Source organism: Anguilla anguilla, chromosome 2 (assembly GCF_013347855.1).
Source record: "Anguilla anguilla isolate fAngAng1 chromosome 2, fAngAng1.pri, whole genome shotgun sequence".
Taxonomy (NCBI): domain Eukaryota; kingdom Metazoa; phylum Chordata; class Actinopteri; order Anguilliformes; family Anguillidae; genus Anguilla; species Anguilla anguilla.
Genome location: NC_049202.1, coordinates 69,506,935 through 69,523,342, shown reverse-complemented (window position 1 = coordinate 69,523,342; position 16,408 = coordinate 69,506,935). Strand labels below are relative to the sequence as shown.

The following is a 16,408-nucleotide window of genomic DNA, read 5'->3' as shown; positions in this document are numbered from 1 at the left end:
AACTAGGAACTGGAGGCGTATGTAAACCAAGAGGCGGTCGATACAAAATACTGTTGAGACGCCATTTTAATCAGTTCACACAGGCTTTGCAGTGTGGAGTGAGATATTGAGGGCACAGCCTGAGTGCATGATGGGACAGTTCTCTGCTGAACCGTGGCCTATGCTCCAGTGCAATGCTTTCTGAACGCTAGGGTTGAAAAAACGGGTAGATCTGGATTTTTACAAGAGCTGCTTAGAACAAAGTACAGGCATTCAGACCTTTGGTTCCAAAAAGGATCACAGAGTTCATATGTATTATGTATGACCCTGTTAGCTCCATGTACCAGCACTAGTACTGGATAGAAAGTGAGAAATGGTAAATGGACTGCATTTATATAGCGCTTTTATCCAAAGTGCTTTACAATTGATGCCTCTCATTCGCCAGAGCAGTTAGGGATTAGGGGTTAGGTGTCTTGCTCAAGGACACTTCGACACGCCCAGGGCGGGGTTTGAACCGGCAGCCCTCCGACTGCCAGACAATCGGTCTTACCTCCTGAGCTATGTTGCCCAGGAAATGAGGGAGGGAGGGGGGGTTGTCCTGTCTCACTCATTGAGTTTCTCGTAGAAAGCTACCGCCTGCAACAAGGCATCGCATAGTTCATCCCCGCTTTTCCGGACCCCTAGCTGGAATGCGTGCCTGTAGCGCACCACTAGGGAATGCGGAAATGAGACGCGCGGGCTCTTCTGCGTCACAGAGTCCGTCATCATCTGACGCACCATTTGCACTCCACTGGTCCGCGCCTCGCCCACCATCAGCCCGAAGTGCCGGCCCACCGCTGTGCGCACCATGTTGAGCACCTTGGGCGGAGCGTCCGGCTCGCTCCGCTGTCCCAGCAAGGCGAAGAGCATGGCCTCCACCGTCCGGAGGTGCGCCATCACGGGGTACAGGGACGTGTTCTGCACGGTGATCCCGCACTTCTCCACCACAAATAAATCGGCTTTCGGCATTCGAGACACCACCGACGAAATCTAAGGATGGGCCAAACAAAAGAACCGTCACATCTCGTTTGTTACTGGACAGGGCACAAAAAGCTCAAGTCACTTTTAAACTTTACCTATAAAAGGTTTGAGAATAGAGGTACTTGCAGGTTTTCCCTACTTACATCATCCAAGTATGCAGAAGCCATGTAAGTCCCTTTCATGAAGTTGTGACAGCTCTCCTGCTGCCAGTCTAGAACATTGAGACCGCGATCTACATGCGCCCACGCTATCTTATCCGTGCCACATACAATGGACACAATGCAGCTGGCCTCCTGTAAGACATTTATAAACATTGATTAAAGTACGTGGAAATATGAGGGATAGATTTTAAGGTTACGCTGCCGGATAAATCTCACCTCAAGTAACTTCCGATCAACCTCCGGCTTGATGAATTTAACAAGTTGAATTTTGGTTTTCCGCCTCTCCTTTTTTTCGGGTGGATTGAGGATGGAGTTGAAAACGATCATCGCTGTCTTGTGTTTAAATAGTGGTACATTTATTATGCTTTCCAGATCTTTAAACGGTCCATTTCTTGTCCTGTATTCCACTATGTTGACCGATTTTCGTCCTCTCAGGAGCTTGACCTCTGCCAGCTCATTCTCCGTGGCCGTGTTTAGACGTTGCAAAATGACAGCTCGCTGTTCTGTAGTGTAACGACAGTCCAGAGGCTTACCTTCATCTTCACACAACTTAGAGGACAGTGTAGAAGTCAACAGATCAAAATCTGCCGTTGAGATTCGACTCCTCCAGCAGCACGTGCAGTGGAGGTATCTGTGCTCCAGTTCTGGCAGAGAGCCCAAGAACCGGTGGAATAAGCCATGATGCCCTACAATAAAACATCAATGCACAGCAATGTGAAAATACTTGTCTATTTATTGAATACCCAGATAGCTTACAAACACATACATTTAGTTTATTGACACATACATTTAGCTAACCTGCGTTACGAAAGTAGCGTTACTACTTTTACGGTACTCAAGTAGTGAAAATATGAGATCCGATAGATTCTTAAAGTAACTGTTTGCAATTGGTATTTCCGAAGGTTACATTATTTACCATTTTTAACAACTGTAGACACAAGATGCCTGGCAATCCACATTTTTCTGTTAACATTACTCTGAGAAAACGCGTTAACGGAACTTCGTCCTCGATCTGTCCTCTAACTGCAAATATTTCGTGGTAGAAAAGAGAACATGCATTTTTGGTTCCGGGACAGTTTCGTTCCGCATGATTTTGCCGTTCGTGCTGTTTTGGCAATCGGATCCAATTGGCCCGAGTACCTTGTGTGAGGGACGTACAAATTCAACGGAATTCGACTAACTGATACCTGGAAGCAAATGTGTACTACTGTAACTCATGCTCTGCTATTCATGAGCTAGTACCTAATTTCATGTACCCATTCCAGAATAAACTTTTTGTTCTTAAATGCATTATATTCAATCAAATACACGAAATTAACTATATTCATTAACTTGGATCGTGTCTATACTCAATGTATTGCACCTTCCTTAGTTGTACATGTCTATGCGGTAGATATTTTGAATGCAAACGGCAGAATGCATTGATGGGGATTTTGAGATTAAATTGTGCAACGAAGTAACGCCCGTCAATTTCACTTCCCTTTATTCATACACGGTAGACCTAAATCATGTGGATGTTAATTTATGCTGTCGGGTTTTCGCAGAGTGAGAGGTAACAGAGAAGACTCAAGGGTCTATACCTAACCGGCGGCCATAACACTTCGTAAAATGGGGCATTCTATACTTCTTTATTAATAAAATCCTATCCCACCGGACTTTATGGAGCAAATCAGTAAACTTTCCAAATGACGACGCTGATTGCTTAAATTTTGACTGAAGTGGGACAGTTTTATATAGATATGGCCGATCGGGATCGAAATAAGAAAGTCCTCTTGGATTTGGCTAAACAACCTAACAACAACCGTTGCGCAGACTGCGGAGCCCCAGGTGAGTGAAGGGGGTCAGACGCATAGTTAGTAGTGTCAAAACACAGCTTAAACCAGCATGGCAATTTTAGGCTGTTTTAAGATGGAACTTTCAGCAGGGTTGTAGTAGCTGACTTTTTAAAATTGATTTTATTTTTTGTGCATATCTTTCTGCCACAACCGCAATGATGAAAGAAAACACGTTATTCTACCTGTCAAATAATTGTTGGCTATGTGTCAAATATTTAGGAATGATAAAGTATAAATAAGTTATAATTTCTTCTGGATAAAAATGTTGCCACTGTATTTGGATGTTATGTTTTCTCTTTTTTTCTCGTTTGCCTATCCCTCAGAGCCGGACTGGGCGTCCTATAAGTTAGGCATCTTTGTATGCCTGAACTGTTCTGGGACTCATCGCAATCTACCTGCAATCAGCCGCATTAAGTCCATACGTTTAGACTACTGGGATGATGACGTGGTGGAGGTACTCTTGGCCTATGGCGCGATATTTTTACTCTTGGGTGTACCATTGCTAGATCTGGGATCCTTTCAGAGAATCGCCCCAGAAATCAAGATGTTGGTCCTTAGTGGGATCATTCTGGACACCCTTTTACAGAGGGCTGTGCGTTTGGCTGAGTCAGCAGTTTGGACTATCAAGTTCCATATTCTGGGTGACACTTACACTGCAAGGTTTTCCACACCTTTTAATAAGTTTGCAGAGTTTTTTTTTTATTTCAAGTTTATTTCAAGTTTTTCAAGTTTTTTAACAGCAGAAACATACCAAAAACACAGAAGCGATTACATGTACTCTTTTACTTTTTTTTGTTTGTCTGCTTTTGCTTTGCTTTTCTGTATTTCTGTTTGTCTGTCTGTCTGTCTGCTTTTCCATTGTGTGCAATGCGTAGTTCATGAAAGCCAATGGTAATGCTGCAGCCGGGACTATTTATGAAAGAGCAGTTCCTGCCTTCTACTACAGACCACAAGAACATGACTGTGTGTGAGTAGTGCTCTTATTTTAAATTGAATCTGCCGAACAGTGCACTTTCTGCATGTTATAATGTAATAACAGGAGGCAAAATAAATGTGCATTACCTTACCTTACATTAACTTAGTAGAGGCATTTATCTTGCTTACAAAAATGAAGAACATCGGTGTTAGTCTCTGGAATATGAAAGTGCAATATCACCCAGAAGGCCCATTTGTAATCAGTAAATGTGAAGTACTGTTTCCTTTGAAAATTTAATATGTAATGCTTTTTTCTAAAATGGTTAAATGGACAGACTAAACGATTGTTATAATTTTGCCAATGTTAAAAACCTGTGTAAAAACATGGAGAGATCCTGAAATAAATGCAAGATATCTCTTAAATTGAATATTCATCAAAATATAATTAAAATTAGTATAGCACATGAAGGGACAAGTCCAATATTTAGTTGTGGTTAAGGTCAATTTTGAACAGTTCATTACAATAATAAACACAAACCAGTATACAGTAATAAAATTAAAACAGCAAATGCAAAAAAAAAAAACAAGCATTGTGTAGTTTCGTTTGCACAAAGTATGAATGATTGCAGTGTTTCAGGAAGTATAAAAATAACAACACAGCACATCAGATCTCACAGAGGAAGAGAACATACAGCGTATTGTTCTGAACTCAGCAAGTAGAACAAGAAAGGAGAAATTCCTAGGACAGTCTGTCTGCTTACTGGCAATGAAGTTACCACCGGAAGTTTCATACAGTGATTGAAGTTTTAACCGCTTAAAACATTGTTTTAAGCGGTTAAACTTCACACACAGATATACTCATTTTAGGCATGTGTGGTGCATGCTGACGTACTCTCAAGGGTGACATATATTATTATTTGTACCTTTGGGTCTGTGCCAGCAGTTTATTATCATTGTGCAAGTATTTGCCAGTAGGCTTATGTGAGATCAATTAATTTTGTGAGTGCTCTTGTCTGTGTGTACTTACACATGTATTTACTGGCAGTATTTATGATACGTATCAGTTGCAAGGGCCTCCAGATGCTGTGGAAGAAGGATTTTTAAAACTACTATTTGTCTACACATAGGTTGTCTGTTAGATTAGCATTTTTATGTATAATCACCATGCAGTTGATTTATCTTGAATGACTGACTATATTTGTGTGTAGTGTGTGTTTATCAGCCAATGGACTGCAGATATACATTTTATTGTAATGCCTCAGAAATCTTTACAGTAATTAAGATAAATTGATTTTTTTACATGTATACAAAATATGTATCTGTAGCTGAACATGCAGTCGAGCTATGGACACAACTTTGTTTTACAGTATGGTACTTTTTAAAAAATAAATAAAGAAACTGGGTAAAAAACATTGTTATTATCACAGGACTGGACAACTATGCCAAAGTGCAAAAAAAATTCAATTAAAATGTAACTAATGGATCATCTCTCCCTCCCCTCCAGAGTTTTGAGGGAACAGTGGATAAGAGCCAAGTATGAGAGGCGGGAATTCACAGAGGAGAACTCACACCTTCAACAGGCCTACTGTTCAGGTAAATATCACACACGAGTCCCGATTCACAACTGCGGAGCTATTCTCTGCCACACAGCGTCTCCTATGTCGATTACTGTGGCATCTTTAACACCAGTGTAATTTAGGCGTGATAGCTGAATGAAATATTGAGGAACGACTTGTTGTATTTCTTTATATGCCTTCCACACACAAAAAAAGAATAGAAATCTGTGTTGCAATTTAACATATTCTGAAAGCTAGTCTTTCCATCAAAACATTTCTAAGAGAGGTATTATTATTGCTTTTGCCCACAGCAAAGGGATAGTTACTTAGTACATGTAGATAAGTGAGGAATAACATTTTAGGGAGGAAATCACTGTGAATAAAGATTCTCATTGGGTCTCCTCAAGGCTTCTATGAAGGCACCCTGTGGAAGAAGGGGAAGGACAGCAAGCAGTTCCTGAAAAGGAAATTCATTCTCTCGGAGAAGGATTTCACCCTAAAGTACTTCTCCAGGGAGGATGTGAGTAGACTGGCTGAGCAGTGCTCAGCTTTAGTCAACCCCCGGCTGAACACGGTGCAGCCTGGGTGATGCAGTTCTGGGAGGAATGTAAGTTGTACAATTGTCTAACCCTCAGGAGTCGAAAGGCCCCAAAGCCGTTATCGCCATAAAGGATCTGAACACCGTTTTCCAGCCGGAGAAGATAGGCCACCTGCACGGGCTGCAGATCACGTACCTGCAAGAGGAGCACACCAGAAACATGTTTGTGTACCACGACAGTGGACAGGTGAGGCAGATCATTTGGAGAATCGGATACAGACCACAGAATCGCCTCAGGAATATTACATTACATTACATTACAGGCATTTAGCAGACGCTCTTATCCAGAGCGACGTACAACAAGTGCATAGGTTTCATGATGTAGAGGCGCAAAAGCGAATAGAATGGTAAATGGACTGCATTTATATAGCGCTTTTATCCAAAGCGCTTTACAATTACAATTACAATTGATGCCTCTCATTCACCAGAGCAGTTAGGGGTTAGGTGTCTTGCTCAGGGACACTTCAGCGCTCCCAGTGCGGGGATCGAACCGGCAACCCTCCGACTGCCAGACAACCGCTCTTACCTCCTGAGCTATGTCGCCCCTAATAGGAGATGGATGACAAGCCAAGCTTCCTGTTAACACTGGCTACAGGGTGGCATTTACGGTGGTGATTTCATGATTCGCAGGATTGCCAACGGAGTTTATTTTTAAGGACATATAAATGTGATATCGTAGGACACTCTGATATAATTGGCCTTAGATACACCACTTCAATGCCACTACACGTACACCGTGTTACACGGTTCTGTTAAGTTTCTTAACTGCCGTGACTGATGATCTAAAAACCAGTTTCTCGACTGGTTAGCAATGTTACCATCCATGGAAAAACAATAGAATAAAGACTGTATCCGTATGTATCATATGTATTGTTTAAAGTGTTCCTTCCTCAAGTACCTTCCTTATGCAAACGCACCTAGCATCCTCTGTTTACGTTCATATTCTCTGCTCCAACAACACACTCTACTCTACAAGGAGAACCTTATGTTCATCCACTATTCAGGTGACACATTTTGCCTCGACTTTTGATTATAGCTGGGCTAGTGTCACTGATCTTTTCATCTATTATAGGCCTAATAATGTATGTGGAACAGGGTGATCTATGTCATTCTGAGGAAAATGCTTCTACCCATAGGAAATTGTTTCCTGGTTCAATGCAATCCGGGCTGTACGGTTTTCTTATCTGAAGACAGCCTTCCCCACAGCTACTGACGATGAAGTGAGTGACAGTGTTGTTTTATGTTCATTTACTTCGCATCTTTTGGCTTTGCGATAAAATAGGTTATGGATGTTGACGGCTAAATGTGTTTTGGCATGGATTGTGTACTATTGTTATCTCCTTTACATAGATGTATCCATCAAGGACAAAGAACATATTGCCCCTTCATCATGGAGGGATGTGAAATATTTCTTATTTTCTTCTTTTAGCTAATACCCCGGATTACTAGAAGTTACTTAAAGGAAGGTTATATGGAGAAAACAGGTCCGATGGTGGGTAATGCATCAGGTATTCTCTGGACGCTGATGTTAACGTTATGAAAAGCACTTTTTATTTAAGCACGTTTTGTTTTATCATTTTATTCTGTGCCATCTTGTTTTTGTTTTTTTTGGCAGCAACGGGAACCGTTCAAAAAGAGGTGGTTCATCCTGAATTCAAATGACAGAAAACTGCTCTACTTCAAAACTCCGCTGGTACAGGATGCAATCTAGGTTTCTATCTAAGAAACTATATTCTTACCATCATGGCATGTAGAACTGCATGATGTGCATTTCTTATTTTTAAAAAAAAACTCTTTGAGGATATTATACTGAAAATAACTCACATCATTCTCAATGTGCCAGTCTTTACTTCCTGGACAAAGCTTCATAATGCATTCTAGCTCTCTCCCCCACTTACAATTGGCCATGTACATTCCAGCACTTATTGTACTTTGTATTGTCCTAATGTTGTAGCTTTTACTGCCCCCCTAGTTTGATTTAGCATAGGCTAGGCCAGAATAATGACCACTGTGTGAGCTGGACTTCTTGGCTATGAATAACTGTACAAAATGAGTATTATACCTTATCGAACCTGTGTTTTGTAGTTGTTCCAGTGACCTTGATATGCACTTTTGTACGTCGCTTTGGATAAAAGCATCTTCTAAATAAATGTAATGTAATATAATGTACTGGCCAAAGAAAACTCACCATTTAATTTTTAAATGGCTGTATATGCCGCTTTTACATGGACGAATGAAATCCACCGTCCACTTTATTCCACCTGAGTCCTCAATTTGGGCGACTTGTCGTCCCCCCTGCGTATAAATGCAACGCCTGCGTCTGCGCCTGTGCCTGTGCGTCTGCAGGATGCAGTGGAGCTTGGGTCGGTGTTCATAGGCACCGAGAGCCACGGCTACTCGGTGAGAGAGAGCCAGCCCCAGCGGACGCGGGGGAACAAGTGGAAGTGCGGCGTGACGGTGGAGACTCCGGACCGGCGGTTTGTCTTCATGTGCGAGCAGGAGCTCGACCAGAGGGAGTGGGTGGAGTCCTTCAGGCTGGTCATGTCCCAGCCCATGACCCCTCAGCACTACAACAGTAAGGGACGTCAGTGCGTGCGCGCATTAACCTTCTCTGAACACGAGCCTTAGTTCTCCTTGACTGTTGGGTCCTCATTGTGTGAGGAGCAACATTTCCAGAATGCATTGATAAAAATGGAGCATGTCGTCTGTGACATTACCTTTTTTGTGGTTGGGTCTTGGTGAGAAATAATTGTATTAATTTGTCAAAACGTGGATGCTTGGACGTTGAATAGCTGGCTTTAAGATGAATTATTAACATACAGTGTTTTCTTTCTCACATATAAATGTACTGAGAAAGCTTCAGAAAGCTTTCCGCTTTCTCAGAATAGCCCAAAAAAAAACAAGACTTGGCTGGTTGCCTTATACTATATTTAGCTGTTTAACCAATGCTCTTTTACAGATCAACTTACACATTCTTTTTACACACAATCCATATATACAGCTTGATATTTACTGAAGCAATTTAGGTTAAGTACCATGCCCGAAGGGTACAGCAGAAGTACCCTAACGTGGGAATCAACCTACAAGCTTGGAGTTACAAACCCAGTTCGCTAACCATTGTGCTGCACGGCCACCTAATAATGAAACTGTGGGCATCGCACCCTTGCCACACCGCAGCGGCACAAGGAGACTTCTGCTCCACCAACTGCGCCTCGATATACTCACAATTTGGCTTTCTCTTATTGCAGCTGAAGCCAATATGAAGAGGAGGAAATGACGGGAGAAATCGGGAAAAAAAAGACAAGAAGCAGAAGAAAAATATATGAAGAAAAAGGGAGGAAAAGAGAACAAGAAAAAAAAAAAAAAAAGACCCACTTGCACTCGTGCTTACTCCCAGAAAGCTCTCAGCTCTGATACAGAGGACACAAGATTTGGAGGAGTCACATGTAGGGGGAGACACTATAAAATTGATAACACAACCTTTCTCATGTTTGGAGATGAGCTACCTTGTTGAATAGTCTTGATGAAGATACAAACTGGTACTTTTAGCAGTATACATGCTGTCCCACTTTATTTTGGTTTTAAATTTCATCAGCTTGGACAAAAACTATGGCTGACATTCCCATAAATTCACATGTGGATCACCAATGATGGGCTGTTGGAAAATAGGTTTGGTCTGAGGCATGTTTAGCACGATGGACACAAGAACAGGCCTATACAATTTCTCCTGTTTATACATTTGTAGGATTATCATAATATCATAAGAAACTATGAACCTTTTTACAGAGCAGATATGCACTGACTGGAATTTTACGGTGGAATATGCTCAGATTGGCCAAAGATCATCAGGTGTGTATCTGAGGAAGATCCACTTGAATAGATGGAGGTTTGTCAGTGCCATGCTTTCTCTGCTGTTTAGGAAACATGGTCTCCGTTTGGCTATTACCTAACATGGTATGTTTTTTAAAAATATGCTCAGATTGAGGAATGCTTGTCTATGAAATGCAAGATAGTATTATCAATTCAGTTAGAACTCTCCGATACAGTATTAAAAGTGGCATACGTTTATTTTCCAGTTTGGAGCAAGATTGCGACAAGAATGTTACTTGAAATATATTTTAAATACTATTATTTGTGCATGCGCTTGTACAATACTCGTGTGTTTGGTATAAAAATGAGGATTTTACATTTCTTTCATGGTTTTCTTTGATTATCCTTTTCACAACAACATGATTATATTTTATTTCATGACAACATATTGTATTTCCGAATGCCTTTTTTCATTTCATAATGACACTTTCCCGAACTCCTTTTCATTTCATAATGAAAGTTTGTGAACAAGCCCACTGGACAAAAAACTCTGAAAATTGTTTTCAATTATAATCAGTAGCCTAATAGATCGCAAAAGATAAACCAACCAGTGGGTAGGTCCAGCCCGCTGGTTTTGAGTGACAGGTAGTCTTACCATTCGGAAATGTGTCATTATGAAATGTAAAAAGGCATTCGGAAATAGGCCTACAACACGTTATGAGAGAAAAAAATACATTACTTTATTGTGAAAAAGTGTAAATTATGAAATTTTTTATATATTATTTATATATTCCACATTAATTTATTGAATTATTTTTTTCATTTTGGCACATTTAGTTCTCCATACCAGGAGGTTGCGGTCATTTAAAAAGACGAAAAGAATTTGAACCAGCTGACCGTAGACCGTCGTGCGTAAAAAGCTTTCTGGGAAATTGAGTCAGAACTGTAGAAGTTATCAACGCTAGTTACATTACAGTTTCGGTTTCCTCGCAAATAATGACACAGAAACGACAGCAATGGAATCGCTGCCAAAGGACATATTTGTGAAGATAGCGAAAAGTCTTAAGTGTTGGATTTGTTTCGAGGTTTTTAATGACCCTGCAACATCATCTTGTGGTAAACACACTTATTGTTTGGAGTGCTTGAAAAAACACTGTGAAGGCAAGGTGAGAAGCTGCCCAGAGTGCAGGAAAGAATTTCACAAGGGTTATAAACCGCAGAAAAATATAGCTCTTTGTAATATTGTCAGTATTTGTTCTCGACCGTATCTGGACGACATTTTAAGCAATGAAGACTTGCCGTCCTCTGCCAAGAAACCAGAAGTCGCAGACGAAAGTGAGCATAATCTGGTAAGATACTCGCGATAGCTACGTTCTTCGAATTGGAAACTAGGTAGCCTACTAGCCTACAACCGAAGGCTTGAGTCCTAATGACAATATACTAAAATCGTTTGTTTGTTTCTAACGGTAAAATAGATTGCTTCATTAAAATAGAAGTCACGATGCAGGTTTTATATATCGCCCTGTATGCGTAGCCTTTGTTGTTTTGCGACAGCAGTGATGTTCACAGCGTGTCTTAATTTACAGCAAACACTGAAGAGAAAACTAACACACTTGACATCAGAAATTAAGAGCCTGGATGACATTCTTTCCAAAAAATGTAAAACCAAGGAGCAAAGCAAAGTAAGTAGGCTACCCTGTAATAGCGTGTGCTTTGGTAAAAACTTAGGTCTGTGTCTGTCAACGTCCAATTAACTCTCTAATGCGGTTACCCGAAACTGTATTTCAGGACATTGCCTCGGCATCAAATGAGAGAGAGAATTTAACTGATGGAAAAAATGCACCACAGTATGTGCCATGGGAATTACCCGAGGAGCGTCTTGAAAACATGACAAACAGCATCAGGCTAGGGCTGGAATGTTTGACTGACGCCCTCTGTCTGTTAGAACCGGTAGGTCTGTCTGCTAGAGCAGGTATCAGTAGGGTGACAATTCAGTAAAGTCTGAAAAACTCTTACTTTCAGTTTGCTGTGTGTTGTAGGCCCCTATAGGAGTTATTTATTCAGTTGCGTAAATTTGTCTTTGTCCAGGTATGCACCCTAAGGTTGGATTGTTTTTTATTAATTATTTTCTCTTCGCTTGTGCTTGTTGTGAGTTACTTATAGAGCACTGATTGACATCCTAATTTCTATATCCCTTAATTAGTTAGACGTCCCTTCCCAGGATGTTGACTTGGGGCAAAATTTGGGAGAGAGCCTGCAAGAAAATCCGCTCCCAGCAGAGCTGTCCACTGTTGCATGGCAACAACAGGACGCCGAGCAGACACCTGAGCAACCTGTTACTCTGTTGCAGCTTGAAGGTACTGTGTTGCTGATGTTTTGTGGCGCAACAGGTGATAAGATTGAAATGTTGAAATGAAGTGAAATATGGCCTAAATTAATATTGTTTTGATGCCAATTTCATGGGTGTTTCAATCTGACTCTGGTGGTGGTGTGTAGTCTTGCTTTCAGAAGACAGTTAAAGACAGAGAGTGTGTCTGAGGCCTGCACATACACAGGGAGATTGTTCCATAAGACAGGGGCTGTTTGAGAGGAGGTTCCACCACCCATTGTAATTTTACATATACATGGAATTTTCACATAACCAGCATCTTGTGAACTAAGTAATCTTGGAGGTGAGTAAGGAATAAGTAACTCACTGAGATAGTCAGGGGCTAAACCATTCAAAGCTTTATACGTTAACAGCATGATCTTATAGTCAATTCCAGATTTGACAGGCAGCCAGTGAAGAGATTTAAGCACTGGACTGATATGCTCCCATTTCTTAGTTCTAGTAAGGACCCTGGCAGCTGCATTCTGTACAATTCAGAGATGTTTTAAAGCCAAGTTGGTGCAGGCTGACAATAAAACATTACAGTAATCAAGCATTTTTTCAGCACACTGGAGAGATCTTCCTTAATTTAGACATGTTCTTTAGGTGGAAGAAGGCCACTCGTATGATATTATTCATGTGGGCCTGAAAGGAGAGATCTGAAGCAAAAGTTACACCAAGATGCATTGGTGAAGATGGTTGATTTGGAAGAAGAAACCAGTTTGACTAGTTCACTCAGAAGTATGGAAGTAAAGGATTCCAGTCGCGTTTGTGACATCAATAAAGCTGTTGTTGACTAGTATGGAAGCAGATATATTTTCTCCAATTCCTGTTATTTTACACCAAAATAAAGTCGAGAAATCACTACTGCTACAAGAAGCTGTAATTTGAGGTGTAGCTGCTGCATGATTATTAGTTAAATCAGCGACTGTTTTGAATAGGAACTGGGGATTCCGATTTTTTTTGTATAAACTTTGAAAAGTAAGTAGATCTTGCAATGGAGAGAGAATGCTTATAGGCACCAAAACTCTCTTTCCAGGCCAGGTGATGTACCTGCAGTTTAGTGGAAGGCCACTTGCGTTCCAGTTGGCGTGACATCTGTTCAAGAGCCCTTGTATGCTCAATATATCAAGGTGCAAGTCTCCTCTAAATAACCTTTTTTATTTTTAATGGAGCAACTACATCAAGGGTTATACGTATCGCAATAGCCAGTCGCTCTGCCAGATCAACAGTAGACCAGGAGGAAGCTGAAACGTCTAAATCAAAGTATTCCAGAATCGTATCCCGGAATACTTGATACTTTTACTTATTGTATTACCACACAGACTGGGCCACTGAGCAGGGCGGGAATGTGAATAACACTTTCACTGAACAAAGGCATTCCAACTCTTACCAGTGATTGGTCAGCATAATGAGGTGAGGTTACCTCACCCCGTCTTCTTCTATAATAATAATAATAATAATAATAAGAAGAAGAAGAATAAGAATCGTCAGGATCATCATCACCACCACCACCATCATCGTCTTCATTGTCGCTACCGCAGGCCTGTGTGTTTCGTGCTGACGACAGAGTGTCATGTGTCACCACAGGAGGCCCGTCAGATTCGCACGGTGAAGAACAGGGCGTTTCCATGGAGCTGGGGACTGAGGCAGAGGAAGCTGGGCCATCAGCTGGGCTGAACGATTGTAAGTGTTAGCGAAAACAGCGCACAACACAGCTACATACTCTATATGCAGAGGATCATTTGGTACGGGATAGAACTTTTATTTAGTACCGTCATAACAATGATGTGGATGTGACGTGTTTGATATGTTCCAAGGGACCGTAAATAAAAGTGCAGACGCTTAGAGCTATAACAGTTCATTACGTACAAATCAATGGAGATTTCTGAGGTGTATCGCAGTTTGTAAAATGAAAAGGCACATTGATTGAAGTAATTGGTCAGGAAGAAAGCTTTCTGTTTGTGGGGAGTGGTTTTCTGAATCGGTAGGCTTGAAATGACACCAGGAAAAATTACAATTTGATACACTAAGCCCTGTGCCAGAAAATAAACATTACTTGTCTCATGTGGTGTGAAACATTTATATTTCTGATATTCTGTAGTACACAATGAAGAAGAAAATTAGACAATGTAATGATGGTAAAATAACATAATTACAGTTTTTAAATAGATGAATACCTTGTAGACCTTTGTGACAGTGTACACCAACAACATTTTCTATTTGGACTAAAAACAGTAAAAGCTATAAGTACTGACAGTATCCATTAGAATGAAATCTATTGCTCCTCTATCACTGCTGTTGTACCCTATACTGTAGCATGTTAACATGATTTAAAATTCTATAGTCTTTTCAAAAAAATGTTCCTTTTTGTGTACGGTGGCCTGCGTGGTACATGTGTGTCTTCCCTCCTGTGCCCCCCCCCTGGGCAGGTTTGGAACGTCTCTCCTTCAGTCCTCAGCTGGCGCACAAGTACCTGATCTTCTCAGACGACAACCGCCGAGTCCAGGTGCGGAGACGGAGCCTCGGGCGCCCGCCGTCTCACACCGACCGCTTCGACGTCAGCCAGGCGATGGCGGACCAGGAGTTCAGCAGCGGCGTGCATTACTGGGAGGTGGACACGTCCCAGAGCTCGGGCTGGGCCATCGGTGTGGCTTACTCCGGACTGGGCCGAGGGGAGAAGCTGGGCCGCACCCCCAGCTCCTGGTGCCTGGAGTGGAGCTCTAGTAAGCTGTGCTATTGGCATGGCAACCACAGTGAGCACATCAAGCACGAATGTCCCAGCAAGGTCAGAGTCATGCTTGATATGGACAGTGGCTCCCTGGCCTTTTCCAGCACGACAGACAACCTGATTCTGTTGCACAGTGTAGAGGTGCAGTTCACCAGACCTGTGAGACCAGCGTTTTGGCTGTACGGGCTAAAGCCTGGAAATTCTTTGGCTCTCGTTGTACCCTAGGTGTAGGTAAAAGTCTGGCTCTGACTTGTCAAATGTATTGTTTTGCATATATTATATTTTTATATGTGAATGGTGTGTGTACCCTGTGATGAATTTGCGACCTGTCCAGGGTGTATTACTGCAACTTGTGCAATGCATGCTGGGATAGGGCCCAGCCCACCCCCCCACCCCCCCCCCACCCCCCCCCACCCCCCACCCCCCCACCCCCCATCCCCTCCTCGGGCCCTAACCAGGAATAAGTGCGTCAAATAATGGATGGATCCATAGATTCAAATTATATTTTTCTAAACATTTTAAAAACTTTTTACTATCTACTTTTAAAGGCCCTACGTATATCTACTTTTTAATTGAACACAGTTGTGGTTTTATGGGATTTCACTGAGTTATGTTTAAGTCATATTGCAAAGGAAGGTTATCGTTAGTGTTTTGTTTTATGCATGTATGTATGTATGTATTCTTGTCATGAAATAAAAGGTTGAGTCTATTTGTATTTGTTTTCTTCTCTGATGGATTTTATCCTCTAAACAAGGATTGAATGCACTGTGAGTATAGTGTTATATGATAACTTAATGTATGCTAAATACTTCATAATAAGATTGAGCTTGATATACTGTATACATAATACATACAATATGGCAGTCACCCAATGTGCTGATGTAAAATTTAGATGCATATAATCCATGGATGTTCTGTTAATAGCTTGTGTAACTTATATAACAATAATTGCATAGACATAGGCTGTCATTTTGACAAATTTGCGGTATATACAAGTAAATAATTTTTTCTTAAATAATATTTAAAATATGAATGTAAGCATATTTGTACTATTTAAGTATAGCTACAAAGACGAGACCCGAGAAATTACCGGTTCAGATTCAATGAAGGGAATCTTTTACCTTTAGATTCAAAGGTGATAGAAATGACAGAATATGTAAAATAACAGCATGTGTAGAAACTTTGATCTGGCCCTGATTTGTAATATGTCATTATACACACCCCTTTTCTGTGTCCTCTGTTCTGTGGTAGCATGCGACTGAAACTGGACCAGCTCTCAAAAATGATCAGTTTTTACTTGTTAATTTGTTAAATTTGTTACTTTGTTATTATCACCGGCCATTATTTTATTGCAACACATCAGACGCAAGTGAGCTAAACTATTTTCATAGTTTGGGAAGTTCTTGCGTAGTAAGAAGCTAAAATCTCAGTAGGA

The 16,408-nt window shown here is 41.1% G+C and overlaps 3 protein-coding genes across 5 annotated transcripts; 2 read left to right on the top strand and 1 right to left on the bottom strand.

Moving 5' to 3' along the window:
- Positions 1 to 504: 504 nt before the first annotated feature.
- Positions 505 to 2,215, bottom strand: tefm (transcription elongation factor, mitochondrial). The gene is made up of 4 exons (XM_035406300.1): positions 2,077 to 2,215; positions 1,377 to 1,846; positions 1,143 to 1,292; positions 505 to 1,008 (listed from the first exon to the last, which is right to left on the bottom strand). The coding sequence occupies exons 1-4, from the start codon at positions 2,117 to 2,119 to the stop codon at positions 583 to 585; spliced, it is 1,089 nt and encodes a 362-aa protein (XP_035262191.1). The 5' UTR covers positions 2,120 to 2,215; the 3' UTR covers positions 505 to 582.
- Positions 2,216 to 2,647: 432 nt separating this feature from the next.
- Positions 2,648 to 10,255, top strand: LOC118221363 (arf-GAP with dual PH domain-containing protein 2-like). The gene is made up of 11 exons (XM_035406379.1): positions 2,648 to 2,987; positions 3,319 to 3,449; positions 3,871 to 3,962; positions 5,415 to 5,503; positions 5,874 to 5,986; positions 6,102 to 6,251; positions 7,201 to 7,284; positions 7,494 to 7,556; positions 7,680 to 7,757; positions 8,411 to 8,639; positions 9,313 to 10,255. The coding sequence occupies exons 1-11, from the start codon at positions 2,900 to 2,902 to the stop codon at positions 9,339 to 9,341; spliced, it is 1,146 nt and encodes a 381-aa protein (XP_035262270.1). The 5' UTR covers positions 2,648 to 2,899; the 3' UTR covers positions 9,342 to 10,255.
- Positions 10,256 to 10,770: 515 nt separating this feature from the next.
- Positions 10,771 to 15,324, top strand: LOC118221362 (E3 ubiquitin/ISG15 ligase TRIM25). 3 transcript variants are annotated; one of them, XM_035406376.1, is made up of 6 exons: positions 10,775 to 11,223; positions 11,461 to 11,556; positions 11,663 to 11,824; positions 12,078 to 12,231; positions 13,833 to 13,928; positions 14,675 to 15,323. In XM_035406376.1, the coding sequence occupies exons 1-6, from the start codon at positions 10,891 to 10,893 to the stop codon at positions 15,196 to 15,198; spliced, it is 1,365 nt and encodes a 454-aa protein (XP_035262267.1). In that variant the 5' UTR covers positions 10,775 to 10,890; the 3' UTR covers positions 15,199 to 15,323. The 3 variants fall into 3 exon arrangements, with proteins under 3 accessions (XP_035262269.1, XP_035262268.1, XP_035262267.1); XM_035406378.1 differs by lacking the exon at positions 11,663 to 11,824 and having other exon boundaries at positions 10,771 to 11,223; positions 14,675 to 15,324; XM_035406377.1 differs by lacking the exon at positions 11,461 to 11,556 and having other exon boundaries at positions 10,774 to 11,223.
- The last annotated feature ends 1,084 nt before the right edge of the window (positions 15,325 to 16,408 follow it).

Excerpts from the sequence above, each read along its gene's own strand:
- tefm (XM_035406300.1), bottom strand. The coding sequence starts at position 2,119 with ATGTGGATTGCCAGGCATCTTGTGTCTACAGTTGTTAAAAATG. Across the intron at positions 1,293-1,376 it reads TTGATCGGAAGTTACTTGAG|GAGGCCAGCTGCATTGTGTC; the intron begins GTGAGATTTATC and ends AATGTCTTACAG. Across the intron at positions 1,009-1,142 it reads CTTCTGCATACTTGGATGAT|ATTTCGTCGGTGGTGTCTCG; the intron begins GTAAGTAGGGAA and ends GCCCATCCTTAG.
- LOC118221363 (XM_035406379.1), top strand. The coding sequence starts at position 2,900 with ATGGCCGATCGGGATCGAAATAAGAAAGTCCTCTTGGATTTGGCTAAA. Across the intron at positions 3,963-5,414 it reads CCACAAGAACATGACTGTGT|AGTTTTGAGGGAACAGTGGA; the intron begins GTGAGTAGTGCT and ends CCTCCCCTCCAG. Across the intron at positions 8,640-9,312 it reads GACCCCTCAGCACTACAACA|CTGAAGCCAATATGAAGAGG; the intron begins GTAAGGGACGTC and ends CTCTTATTGCAG.
- LOC118221362 (XM_035406376.1), top strand. The coding sequence starts at position 10,891 with ATGGAATCGCTGCCAAAGGACATATTTGTGAAGATAGCGAAAAGTCTT. Across the intron at positions 11,224-11,460 it reads ACGAAAGTGAGCATAATCTG|CAAACACTGAAGAGAAAACT; the intron begins GTAAGATACTCG and ends CTTAATTTACAG. Across the intron at positions 12,232-13,832 it reads TACTCTGTTGCAGCTTGAAG|GAGGCCCGTCAGATTCGCAC; the intron begins GTACTGTGTTGC and ends GTGTCACCACAG.